General features: G+C 31.9%; 1 protein-coding gene across 4 annotated transcripts in view; it reads right to left on the bottom strand.

Moving 5' to 3' along the window:
- The window catches only part of RFX4 (regulatory factor X4), a 94,105-nt gene that overhangs the window by 12,020 nt on the left and 67,521 nt on the right, over positions 1–14,564 (bottom strand). For all 4 annotated transcript variants that reach the window (XM_073649910.1, XM_073649912.1, XM_073649911.1 and 1 more), the window contains exon 15: positions 11,099–11,257. In XM_073649910.1, coding sequence (XP_073506011.1) covers positions 11,099–11,257 — 159 coding nt within the window. The remainder of the gene's footprint in view (positions 1–11,098; positions 11,258–14,564) is intronic.

The following is a 14,564-nucleotide window of genomic DNA, read 5'->3' as shown; positions in this document are numbered from 1 at the left end:
CTATCTATTATCTATCATCTATCATCTATCTATTATCTATCTATTATCTATCATCTATCTATCATCTATTATCTATCATCTATCTATTATCTATCATCTATCTATCTATTATCTATCTATCTATCATCTATTATCTATCTATTATCTACCTATTATCCATCTATCATCTATCTATCATCTATCTATTATCTATCATCTATCTATCTATTATCTATCATCTATCTATCTATTATCTATCATCTATCTATTATCTATCATCTATCATCTATCTATTATCTATCTATTATCTATCATCTATCTATCATCTATTATCTATCATCTATCTATTATCTATCATCTATCTATCTATTATCTATCTATCATCTATCTATTATCTATCTATTATCTATCTATTATCTACCTATTATCCATCTATCTATCATCTATCTATTATCTATCATCTATCTATCTATTATCTATCTATTATCTATCTATCATCTATTATCTATCTATTATCTATCATCTATCTATTATCTATCTATTATCTATCATCTATCTATTATCTATCTATCATCTATCTATTATCTATCTATTATCTATCATCTACCTATTATCCATCTATCTATTATCTATCATCTATCTATTATCTATTATCTATCTATCATCTATTTATCTAACTATTATCTCTCTAGCTATCTATCTATCTATTATCTATCTATTATCTATCTATCTATTATCTATCTATTATCTACCTATCATCTATCTATCTATTATCTATCATCTATTATCTATCTATTATCTATCTCTTATCTATGATCTATTATCTATCTATTATCTATCTATCATCCATTATCTATCTATTATCTATCTATTGTCTATTATCTATCTATTATCTCTCTATCTATCTATCTATCTATCATCTATTTATTATCTATCTATTATCTATCTATCTATATATCTATTATCTATCTATTATCTATCTATCATCTATTATCTATCTATCATCTATCTATTATCGATCTATTATCTATCATCTATCTATTATCTATCTATCATCTATTTATTATATATCTATTATCTATCATCTATCTATATATCTATTATCTATCTATTATCTATCTATCATCTATTATCTATCTATCATCTATCTATTATCGATCTATTATCTATCATCTATCTATCATCTATTTATTATCTATCTATTATCTTTCTATCATCTATCTATTATCTATCATCTATCTATTATCTATCTATTATCTATCTATCATCTATTATCTATCTATCATCTATCTATTATCGATCTATTATCTATCATCTATCTATTATCTATCTATCATCTATCTATTATCTATCATCTATCTATTATCTATCTATCATCTATCTATTATCTATCTATTATCTATCATCTATCTATTATCTATCTATTATCTATCTATCATCTATCTATTATCTATCATCTATCTATTATCTATTATCTATCATCTACCTATTATCCATCTATCTATTATCTATCTATCATCTATCTATTATCTATTATCTGTCATCTATTTATCTAACTATTATCTCTCTATCTATCTATCTATTATCTATCTATCTATTATCTATCATCTATCTATCTATTATCTATCTATTATCTATTATCTATCTATTATCTATCTATTATCTATCATCTATCTATCTATTATCTATCTATTATCTACCTATCATCTATCTATCTATTATCTATCATCTATTATCTATCTATTATCTATCATCTATTATCTATCTATTATCTATCTATCATCTATTATCTATCTATTATCTATTATCTATCTATTATCGCTCTATCTTTCTATCTATCTATCTATCATCTATTTATTATCTATCTATTATCTATCTTTCTATCATCTATCTATTATCTATCATCTATCTATTATCTATCTATTATCTATCTATCATCTATCTATCAATCTATCATCTATCTATTATCGATCTATTATCTATCATCTATCTATTATCTATCTATCATCTATCTATTATCTATCTATTATCTATCTATTATCTACCTATTATCCATCTATCTATCATCTATCTATTATCTATCTATCATCTATCTATTATCTATCTATTATCTATCATCTATCTATTATCTATCTATTATCTATCTATCATCTATCTATCATCTATCTATTATCTATCTATCTATCATCTATCTATTATCTATCTATCATCTATCTATTATCTATCTATTATCTATCATCTATCTATTATCTATCTATTATCTATCTATCATCTATCTATTATCTATCTATCATCTATCTATTATCTATCTATTATCTATCATCTACCTATTATCCATCTATCTATTATCTATCTATCATCTATCTATTATCTATTATCTATCTATCATCTATTTATCTAACTATTATCTCTCTAGCTATCTACCTATTATCTATCTATTATCTATCTATTATCTATCTATCTATCTATTATCTATCTATTATCTACCTATCATCTATCTATCTATCTATTATCTATCATCTATTATCTATCTATTATCTATCTCTTATCTATGATCTATTATCTATCTATTATCTATCTATCATCCATTATCTATCTATTGTCTATCTATTATCTATCTATTATCTCTCTATCTATCTATCTATCATCATCTATTTATTATCTATCTATTATCTATCTTTCTATCATCTATCTATTATCTATCATCTATCTATTATCTATTATCTATCTATCATCTATTATCTATCTATCATCTATCTATTATCGATCTATTATCTATCATCTATCTATTATCTATCATCTATCTATTATCTATCTATCTATCATCTATCTATCTATTATTTATCATCTATCTATCTATTATCTATTATCTATCATCTATCTATTATCTATCATCTATCATCTATCTATTATCTATCATCTATCATCTATCTATCTATCATCTATTATCTATCATCTATCTATTATCTATCATCTATCTATCATCTATTATCTATCATCTATCTATTATCTATCTATTATCTACCTATTATCCATCTATCTATCATCTATCTATCATCTATCTATTATCTATCATCTATCTATTATCTATCTATTATCTATCTATCATCTATCTATTATCTATCTATTATCTATCTATCATCTATCTATTATCTATCTATTATCTATCATCTATCTATTATCTATCTATCATCTATCTATTATCTATCTATCATCTATCTATTATCTATCTATTATCTATCATCTACCTATTATCCATCTATCTATTATCTATCTATCATCTATCTATTATCTATCATCTATTTATCTAACTATTATCTCTCTAGCTATCTATCTATCTATTATCTATCTATTATCTATCTATCTATTATCTATCTATTATCTACCTATCATCTATCTATCTATCTATTATCTATCATCTATTATCTATCATCTATTATCTATCTATTATCTATCTCTTATCTATGATCTATTATCTATCTATTATCTGTCTATCATCTATCTATTGTCTATCTATTATCTATCTATTATCTCTCTATCTATCTATCTATCATCTATTTATTATCTATCTATTATCTATCATCTATCTATATATCTATTATCTATCTATTATCTATCTATTATCTATCTATCATCTATTATCTATCTATCATCTATCTATTATCGATCTATTATCTATCATCTATCTATCATCTATTTATTATCTATCTATTATCTTTCTATCATCTATCTATTATCTATCATCTATCTATTATCTATCTATTATCTATCTATCATCTATTATCTATCTATCATCTATCTATTATCGATCTATTATCTATCATCTATCTATTATCTATCTATCATCTATCTATTATCTATCTATCTATCATCTATCTATTATCTATCTATCTATCATCTATCTATTATCTATCTATTATCTATCATCTATCTATTATCTATCTATCATCTATCTATCATCTATCTATTATCTATCTATCATCTATCTATTATCTATCTATTATCTATCATCTACCTATTATCCATCTATCTATTATCTATCTATCATCTATCTATTATCTATTATCTATCTGTCATCTATTTATCTAACTATTATCTCTCTATCTATCTATTATCTATCTATATATTATCTATCATCTATCTATCTGTTATCTATCTATTATCTATCTATTATCTATCATCTATCTATTATCTATCTATCTATTATCTATCTATTATCTACCTATCATCTATCTATCTATCTATTATCTATCATCTATTATCTATCTATTATCTATCATCTATTATCTATCTATTATCTATCTATCATCTATTATCTATCTATCTATTGTCTATCTATTATCTATCTATTATCGCTCTATCTTTCTATCTATTTATCTATCATCTATTTATTATCTATTATCTATCTTTCTATCATCTATCTATTATCTATCATCTATCTATTATCTATCTATTATCTATCTATCATCTATTATCTATCTATCATCTATCTATTATCGATCTATTATCTATCATCTATCTATTATCTATCTATTATCTACCTATTATCCATCTATCTATCATCTATCTATTATCTATCTATTATCTATCATCTATCTATTATCTATCTATTATCTATCTATTATCTATCTATCATCTATCTATTATCTATCTATCATCTATCTATTATCTATCTATCATCTATTATCTATCTATCATCTATCTATTATCTATCTATTATCTATCATCTATCTATTATCTATCTATCATCTATCTATTATCTATCTATCATCTATCTATTATCTATCTATTATCTATCATCTACCTATTATCCATCTATCTATTATCTATCTATCATCTATTATTTATTATCTATCATCTATTTATCTAACTATTATCTCTCTAGCTATCTATCTATTATTTATCTATCTATTATCTATCTATTATCTATCTATCTATTATCTATCTATTATCTACCTATCATCTATCTATCTATCTATTATCTATCATCTATTATCTATCTATTATCTCTCTATCTATCTATCTATCTTCATCTATTTATTATCTATCTATTATCTATCTTTCTATCATCTATCTATTATCTATCATCTATCTATTATCTATCTATTATCTATCTATCATCTATTATCTATCTATCATCTATTATCGATCTATTATCTATCATCTATCTATTATCTATCATCTATCTATTATCTATCTATCTATCATCTATCTATTATCTATCTATTATCTATCTATCATCTATCTATCATCTATCTATTATCTATCTATCATCTATCTATTATCTATCATCTACCTATTATCCATCTATCTATTATCTATCTATCATCTATCTATTATCTATCTATCATCTATTTATCTAACTATTATCTATCATCTATTATCTATCTATTATCTATCTCTTATCTATGATCTATTATCTATCTATTATCTATCTATCATCCATTATCTATCTATTATCTATCTATTGTCTATCTATCTATCTATCATCATCATCTATTTATTATCTATCTATTATCTATCTTTCTATCATCTATCTATTATCTATCATCTATCTATTATCGATCTATTATCTATCATCTATCTATTATCTATCTATCATTTATCTATTATCTATCTATCATCTATCTATTATCTATCTATTATCTATCTATTATCTATCATCTATCTATTATCTATCTATCATCTATCTATCATCTATCTATTATCTATCTATCATCTATCTATCATCTATCTATTATCTATCATCTACCTATTATCCATCTATCTATTATCTATCTATCATCTATCTATTATCTATTATCTATCTATTATCCATCTATCTATCATCTATCTATCATCTATCTATTATCTATCTATCATCTATCTATCATCTATCTATTATCTATCATCTATCTATTATCTATCTATCATCTATCTATCTATCTATTATCTATCTATCTATTGTCTATCATCTATCTATCTATTATCTATCTATTATCTATCTATTATCTATCATCTATCTATTATCTATCTATCTATTATCTACCTATCATCTATCTATCTATCTATTATCTATCATCTATTATCTATCTATTATCTATCATCTATTATCTATCTATTATCTATCTATCATCTATCTATTATCTATCTATCTATCTATTATCTATCTATCTATCATCTATCTATCTATTATCTATCTATTATCTATCTATTATCTATCATCTATCTATTATCTATCTATTATCTATCTATCTATTATCTACCTATCATCTATCTATCTATTATCTATCATCTATTATCTATCTATTATCTATCATCTATTATCTATCTATTATCTATCTATCATCTATCTATTATCTATCTATCTATTGTCTATCTATTATCTATCTATTATCTATCTATTATCTCTCTATCTTTCTATCTATCTATCTATCTATCATCTATTTATTATCTATCTATTATCTATCTTTCTATCATCTATCTATTATCTATCATCTATCTATTATCTATCTATTATCTATCTATCATCTATCTATTATCGATCTATTATCTATCATCTATCTATTATCTATCTATCATCTATCTATTATCTATCATCTATCTATTATCTATCTATTATCTATCTATCTATCATCTATCTATTATCTATCATCTATCTATCTATCTATCATCTATCTATTATCTATCTATCTATCATCTATCATCTATCTATTATCTATCTATCATCTATCTATTATCTATCTATCATCTATCTATCATCTATCTATTATCTATCATCTATCTATTATCTATCTATTATCTATCTTCTATCTATCTATTATCTATCATCTATCTATTATCTATCTATCATCTATCATCTATTATCTATCTATTATCTATCTATTATCTATCATCTATCTATTATCTATCTATCATCTATCTATTATCTATCATCTATCTATCTATTATCTATCTATTATCTATCATCTATCTATTATCTATCATCTATCTATCATCTATCTATTATCTATCATATATCTATCTATCTATTATCTATCATCTATCTATTATCTATCATATATCTATTATCTATCATCTATCTATTATCTATTATCATCTATCTATTATCTATCATCTAGCTATCTATTGTTAGCTATCTTTTGTCTATCTATAAATCTACAATGCTGTACACTATTATTTATTTCTGTTTCTATCTATTTTATGTATCTATTTTTCTTTCTATCTTTTGTATATTTATCTATTTATATCTTTGTTTTTATCCATCTGTTTTATCTCTTTCTATCTATCTATCATCTATTTATCTAATTTGTTTCTAGCTAATAATCTTCCTTCCTCCCATCCTTCCATCCTCCATCCATCCTTCCTTCCATCCATCCATCCGTCCGTCCTATATTATCTTGATTATGATTTGTTGTTAAAAAAGAATATTCTTCTTAATGATATACAATTTTTTCTTTCTAAACCTTCTAACATTTCTAATAGAAATTCTGCTTCAAATTAAAAATCCAAAGGAATTGTCTGGTTTATTAGACTTGTTATAAAAATATCCTATTAGGACATTTGGGGTCTCCATGAATTATCTGGTGGCAAATAGCAACTTTATATTTCTGGAGGACTCGGCATTATGGGCACAGACTATTGCTTTCAGTGATTATCATGCAATGCTTACGTTCTCCTGTGGTGGCGCTGCTGGGAAATGTGATACTTGTCGTGGAACCAACTGATCAGTTGATCGGTAATCACAGATGCTCAACAGACAATAGGGTTTTTTAAGGTATATCTTCTGCAGATAAATTCCGAGATACGCTATATTGATGAAGAGTTCATTGTGAAAGCAATACTAATGATTAAACATTGTTACTATGTTCCTTGATCTCTGTGGTTTTGTCCTGATGAAGGAGTGTGCTACTTCGAAACGCGTTTACAAAAAAAAAAAATCGCTTTTCATGGATATCTGATTCCTGTCCATCGTTGTTCCTCTGACAGTGCAGAATTTAACCTATTTACTTCTAGTCTCTGAAAAGTTTTTGGCATTTTTTTATGTACTTTCAGTAATTTTTCCAAATATTTTAGGAAATTGTAGGAGTCATTTTTCATAATAATTCCCTATGTGAAAAAAATGCATGAAAATTCACATCATACTTAGAGCATGCTGCATTTGGACAAAAAAGTAAGGGACCCCTATGCCCCCTCCCCCCCCAAAAAATAAATTTATTGTAATTTCAGTAATTTTTGTGCAAGCAAAAATGTATATTTTATCATGTTGCTTTTTTACATTCCTAAATTTTTTTTTAATCCATTACGTAATTACTATTGTGTTATTTTTATTTCTTCTTTATGTTTTTTTTACATGTGTGTAAGTCTATGTGCTTTTTCGTTAAACTCTCACACAATGTCAACAACTTTAGTCCTTTTTCTAAATCCATTAAGGTTCTTAAATACAGATTGTAACTTGAAAGGTTAAACTTTCTCCTTTCGGGTCAGTCCGGCCTCTATGTGAAGGTTTTTTCCTTTTCTTTTTCTTTTTTTTTTTTTCATTTTATAATGTTTGCACTGTAGGTCAGCACTTTGGAGTCCTTAAACATTTCACTGGAGGGTAAACTTGCCGAGAGTACCCAAACAAATGGCTACCAAGTGTGAGAATGGCTCAGTGTTTTAGGCCGTAAAGTAAAGGCTCCATTGGAAGCCAGTAAGACAGATGAGCTGAATAGAAGCTGTGCGCATTTGTAACGGGCAACAATGTCCCATCATAAGTCGTAGGCCGGCCATTGACCAGAAAGGCATACATCATGGCTCTATAAACAGCCGACTTAACAATACAGACATCCGTGGAATGTAAAGCAGAATCCTTTTTTGCCCAAGGGAAAGTGCCAAGACAATAAAGGCGGCCTGGTGAATAGGGGTTAATATAGTAAAAAGTAAAAAAGTTACAACTGCATAATTTTACCAAAATTTTACCAATTTTTTCCTATAATTTTCACATGTACACAAGGGTTTTTTTTGTCTATTTTTTAACCTTTTTATATCTATTCTAAAAAATAAAGCCCCACTGATTTCAATAAGGCTGATGGCATAAAGGCTCCTTTGTCATCCACTTGCATTCATTCCTTTGAAAAAGTTTTTTTGGGGGGTCTTAAAATAGGTTATTTACCCATCTCTTACTGGGGTAATGTTTTTTTTTCTGTGGGTTTCTGTTTTATGGGGGAAAGGGTGTTAAATAAATTCAGAATGTTATAGATGATGGCCACACGGAGTCCAGAGCTGGCAACTTGCAGCTCTTAGATAACAATGCAAAATCTGTAAAAGGCCCCCAATGTTGTTGCATTATTTATAGTAGTGGTCTCCTTATACGGCCCCTCCGACTCCAGGTCTCTGGTGTTATCCCTGTATCCTCAATAGTTTTGCCCCCCACAGCGACCTTACTTTTTGTGGATATTATATCATGACATGATAATTAAATCCTCCATTGTCAAGTCAGAACATGTCTGACTTCCGGGATTAGACTGGGCACCAAGCCCTGGGTTCTGGGATTAGACAGGGCACCAAGACCTGGGTTCTGGGATTAGAGTCGGAAAAAAGTCCTGGTTTCTTCGATTAGACTGTGAACCAAGCCCTGGGATCTGAGATTAGACTGGACACCAAGTTTTGGGTTCTGAGATTAAGCTGGGCACCAACACCTGAGTTCTAGGGATTAGACTGGGCACCAAGTCCTGGTTTCTGGGATTAGACTGGGCACCAAATCCTAGGATCTGAGATTAGACTGGGCACCAAGTCCTTGGTTCTGGGAATAGACTGTGCACCATGTCCTGGGTACTGGGATTAGACTGGGCACCAAGTCCTGGGTTTGTGGATTAGATTTTGCACCAAGCTCTGGGATCTGAGATTAGGCTGGGCACCAAGTCCTGGGTTCAGAGATTAAGCTGGGCACAAAGTCCTGGGTTCTGGGATTAAACTGGGCACCAAGTCTTGGATTCTGAGATTAAGCTGGGCACCAAGTCCTGGGTTCTGGGATTAGACTGAGCACCAAATCCTGGGTTCTGGGATTAGACTGAGCACCAAGCCCTGGGTTCTGGGATTAGACTGGGCACCAAGTCCTGTGTTCTGGGATTAGTCTGGGCACCAAGACCTGGGTTCTGGGATTAGACTTTGCACCAAGACCTGGGTCTGGGATTAGATTGGGCTCCAAGCCCTGGTTTCTGGGATTAGATCAGGTGCCAAGTCCGGGTTCTTGGATTAGACTGTGCTCTAAACCCTGGGATCTGGGATTAGACTGGGCACCAAGACCTGGGTTTTGGGATTAGACTGAGCACCAAGAACTGGGTTATGGGATTAAACTGAGCACTAAATCTTGGTTTTAGGGATTAGACTGGGCACCAAGTCCTGGGTTCTTGGATTAGAGTTTGCACCAAGCACTGGGATTTGAGATTAGACTGGGCACCAAGTCCTGGGTTCTGGGATTTAACTAGGCACCAAGTCTTGGGTTCTGGGATGTAACTGGGCACCAACTCTTGGGTTCTGCGATTAAGCTGGGCACCAAGTCCTGGGTTCTGGAATTAAACTGGGCACCAAGTCCTGGGTTCTGGGTTTAGACTGAGCACCAAGTCCTGGGTTCTGGGTTTAGACTGGGCACCAAGTCTGGGATCTTGCTCCTGTTCATATTAGTGATAAATAGCTTGATATGAAGAGTCTTGTAACTTTTGGTCAATGTGTCTATCTGTGTGAATCCTCACCATAATCCCATCAGTTCTATGGAAGGTCTCATGCAATGCTCTTTCTTTTCTTCATGAGGAGGGGATGTGGCTTAAGATATACTGATTTTTGCCAACATTTTGGGGCAAAAAATGGTTTTAAAATGCTCCAAATCAGCATGAGCCGCTTGTGCTGTGGAGAAATCCAGCAGCAAGTGTTCATTTCCTCAGGTAGGTGACCACCACAATTTCCAATGTAATTCATGAATGTTCTAGTCCTCCAAAGGTAGAGACATTTTTTGGCTGTTTTCTATGATGGGTAATAGATGGTAAGGCTTTTTGTTAAAACCAGACAACCCTTTAAAAGAGTCAGTTACACTGATGAAAAATTTGGAAAAAAGACCAATTTAGAGCATAATACACAATGCAAAGTGTGAATAGTGTCCTACCAGTCGTTACCACCAATGCACTACTTTCCGGAGAATGGTTGCTCCCAGGGGATATTGCAGATGGGAGATCAACAGAGGTTGAAGATGTATTCGGGGAGAATGGTACTGGAGATGGTGTGGAAATTGCTGGTTCTGCCAGTATAATTTCTTCTATGTCCTCTAAGAGAAAAAAAATGAAAAACTTTACTACTCATACGATTACTTAGGAACTCCAAATTAAAGCTGGCTATACAACTTAGATACAGTGGGTACGGAAAGTATTCAGACCCCTTTAAATTTTTCACTCTTTGTTTCATTGCAGCCATTTGTTAAATTCTAAAAAGTTCATTTTTTTTCTGATTAAAGTACACTCTGCACCCCATCATGACTGAAAGAAAACGAAAATGTAGAAATTTTTGCAAATTTATTAAAAAAGAAAAGCTGAAATATCACATGGTCATAAGTATTCAGACCCTTTGCTCAGTATTGAGTAGAAGCCCCCTTTTGAGCTAGTACAGCCATGAGTCTTCTTGGGAATGATGCAACAAGTTTTTCACACCTGGATTTGGGGATCCTCTGCCATTCTTCCTTGCAGATCCTCTCCAGTTCCGTCAGGTTGGGTTTAGGTCTGGGCTCTGGCTGGGCCACTCAAGAATAGTGACAGAGTTGTTCTGAAGCCACTCCGTTGTTATTTTAGCTGTGTGCTTAGGGTTATTGTCTTGTTGGAAGGTGAACCTTTGGCCAAGTCTGATGTCCAGAGCACTCTGGAAGAGGTTTTCATCCAGGATATCTCTGTACTTGGCCGCATTCATGTTTCCTTCAATTGCAACCATTCGTCCTGTCCCTGCAGCTGAAAAACACCCCCATAGCATGATGATGCCACCACCATGTTTCACTGTTGGGATTGTATTGGGCAGGTGATGAGCAGTGCCTGGTTTTCTCCACACATACCAGTTAGAATTATCACCAAAAAGTTCTATCTTCGTCTCATCAGACCAGAAAATCTTATTTCTCATAGTCTGGGAGTCCGTCATCTGTTTTTGAGCAAACTCTATGCGGGCTTTCATATGTCTTGCACTGAGGAGAGGCTTTCGTCGGGACACTCTTCCATAAAGGCCCAACTGGTGGAGGGCTGCAGTGATAGTTGACTTTGTGGAACTTTCTCCCATCTCCCTACTGCATCTCTGGAGCTCAGCCACAGTGATCTTGGGGTTCTTTTTTACCTCTCTCACCAAAGCTCTTCTCCCACGATTGCTCAGTTTGGCTGGACGGCCAGGTCTAGGAAGACTTCTGGTGGTCCCAAACTTCTTCCATTTAAGGATTATGGAGGCCACTGTGCTCTTAGGAACCTTGAGTGATGCAGAAATTCTTCTCCAACCTTGGCTAGATCTGTGCCTTGCCACAATTCTGTCTCTGAGCTCCTTGGGCAGTTCCTTTGAGCTCATGATTCTCATTTGGTCTGACATGCACTGTGAGCTGTGAGGTCTTATATAGACAGGTGTGTGCCTTTCCAAATCAAGTCCTATCAGTTTAATTAAACACAGCTGGACTCCAATGAAGGAGGAAAACCATCTCAAGGAGGATCACAAGGAAATGGACAGCATGTGACTTAAATATGAGTGTCTGAGCAAAGGGTCTGAATACTTATGTCCATGTAATATTTCAGTTTTTCTTTTTTAATAAATTTTGCAAAAATTTCTACATTTCTGTTTTTTTCAGTCAAGATGGGGTGCAGAGTGTACTTTAATGAGAAAAAAAATGAACTTTGTAGAATTTACCAAATGGCTGCAATGAAACAAAGAGTGAAAAATTTAAAGGGGTCTGAATACTTTCCATACCCACTGTATCTGTCAAAACCCCCTCCATATGCACAGTCTTCTCTGCTGAGCATATATGTGCCCTGTATAGGGGGTAAGGAGTCAACTCAGGAGGAGGTTTATCTCCTTTTGAGGACAAAGGATCAGTCATGTTGAAGTTCAACTTTTCCTGGAGAGAGTAAGAGTACCCTCATATACATGAGATGATTAAACAGTCCCACTAAAATAGGCAACTGTGTATGTCCATCTTTACAAATTTCAACCCTTCAAATACTGTTCTTTCTCTGAGATACATAGAGGTAGAGGAAGCCGTGCCACAAAACATTACCGTTTGGACATACTCTGGGTTGACTAGGCTTATTGGGAATATTTTATATCTTTTGTGGGTAATTCTTGGACAACCAGGAGGATTGAGAGGCAGTCAGCACCCATACTGCTCAGGAACCAGTACCAGGCTCTCACGCAGGAGAACCATGAAGAAATACAGCAAAATAAGACTTTGCCAGCAATGAATAACCTTGTAAGCCCTCAGAATCCTCCTGGATGGAGAAAGAAGAATGTTGTGAAGAAAAAACGGAGAGTGGTGGTCATGGGGGATTCCCTGTTAAGAGGAACAGAGGCCGCTATCTGCAGACCAAACATAACCTCAAGAGAAATGTGCTGTCTTCCAGGAGCAAAAATTAAAGATGTGTCTGACAGGATATCAAGACTCTTCAGACCTACAGATCACTACCCATTCCTGCTAATACATGTGGGGACAAATGACACCGCAAGAAAGGACCTGGAAACCATCTGCAGTGACTTTGAAGACTTAGGCAAGAAAGTGAAAGAATTGGGAGCGCAGGTGGTCTTCTCATCCATCATCCCAGTGGATGGCCATGGAACAATGAGGTGGAATAAGATTCTACAGGTGAACAACTGGCTACGTCGATGGTGCCGTCAACAAGGATTTGGATTTCTGGATCACGGAATGAATTACCTATACTACTTGCTAGAGATGGGGTGCACCTTACGAAGACTGGAAAACATGTATTTGGAAGTCGCCTTGCTACACTCATCAGAAGAGCTTTAAACTAGAACAATGTGGGAAGGGAAGCAAAAGGCCAGAAAAAGCCATACAGCTGACAAATACTATTGAGATCTCTGCTACTGGAAGTGGAAAAGAAGAACAAAGACAAAAAAATCTAAATAATAAAAATATGGGAGGAAGAGAAACCAATCACAAACTAAAATGTTTTTATACAAATGCACAAAGCATGGGCAACAAACAAGGAGAATTGGAACTACTAATGCAGGAAAAGGAATATGATGTCATTGGAATCACTGAAACTTGGTGGGACGATACACATGATTGGAATAAAAGGCTAAAAGGATACAACTTATTTGCAAGAAACAGACTTGATAAACGAGGAGGAGGTGTTGCATTGTATGTTAGAAAAGCGTATATCTGCACAGAGATTGAAGCTTCAGAGACTGGGAGTTCTGTGGAAACGGTTTGGGTAAGAATACAAGGAGAGAACAACGGAAAGGTCACCATTGTAGGCATTTACTACAGGCCACCTGGGCAAGCTGAAGATATGGAGGAACTCTTTATGTATCAAATGACCAAGTTCTCCAAAAAATATGACGTAGTGGTCATGGGAGATTTCAACTATCCAGACATTTGTTGG

The sequence above is a fragment of the Phyllobates terribilis genome, unplaced genomic scaffold (genome assembly GCF_046119375.1).
Source record: "Phyllobates terribilis strain yellow unplaced genomic scaffold, ASM4611937v1 Scaffold_10__3_contigs__length_209671492, whole genome shotgun sequence".
Classification (NCBI taxonomy): domain Eukaryota; kingdom Metazoa; phylum Chordata; class Amphibia; order Anura; family Dendrobatidae; genus Phyllobates; species Phyllobates terribilis.
This window is presented reverse-complemented; position numbering and strand designations above follow the sequence as displayed.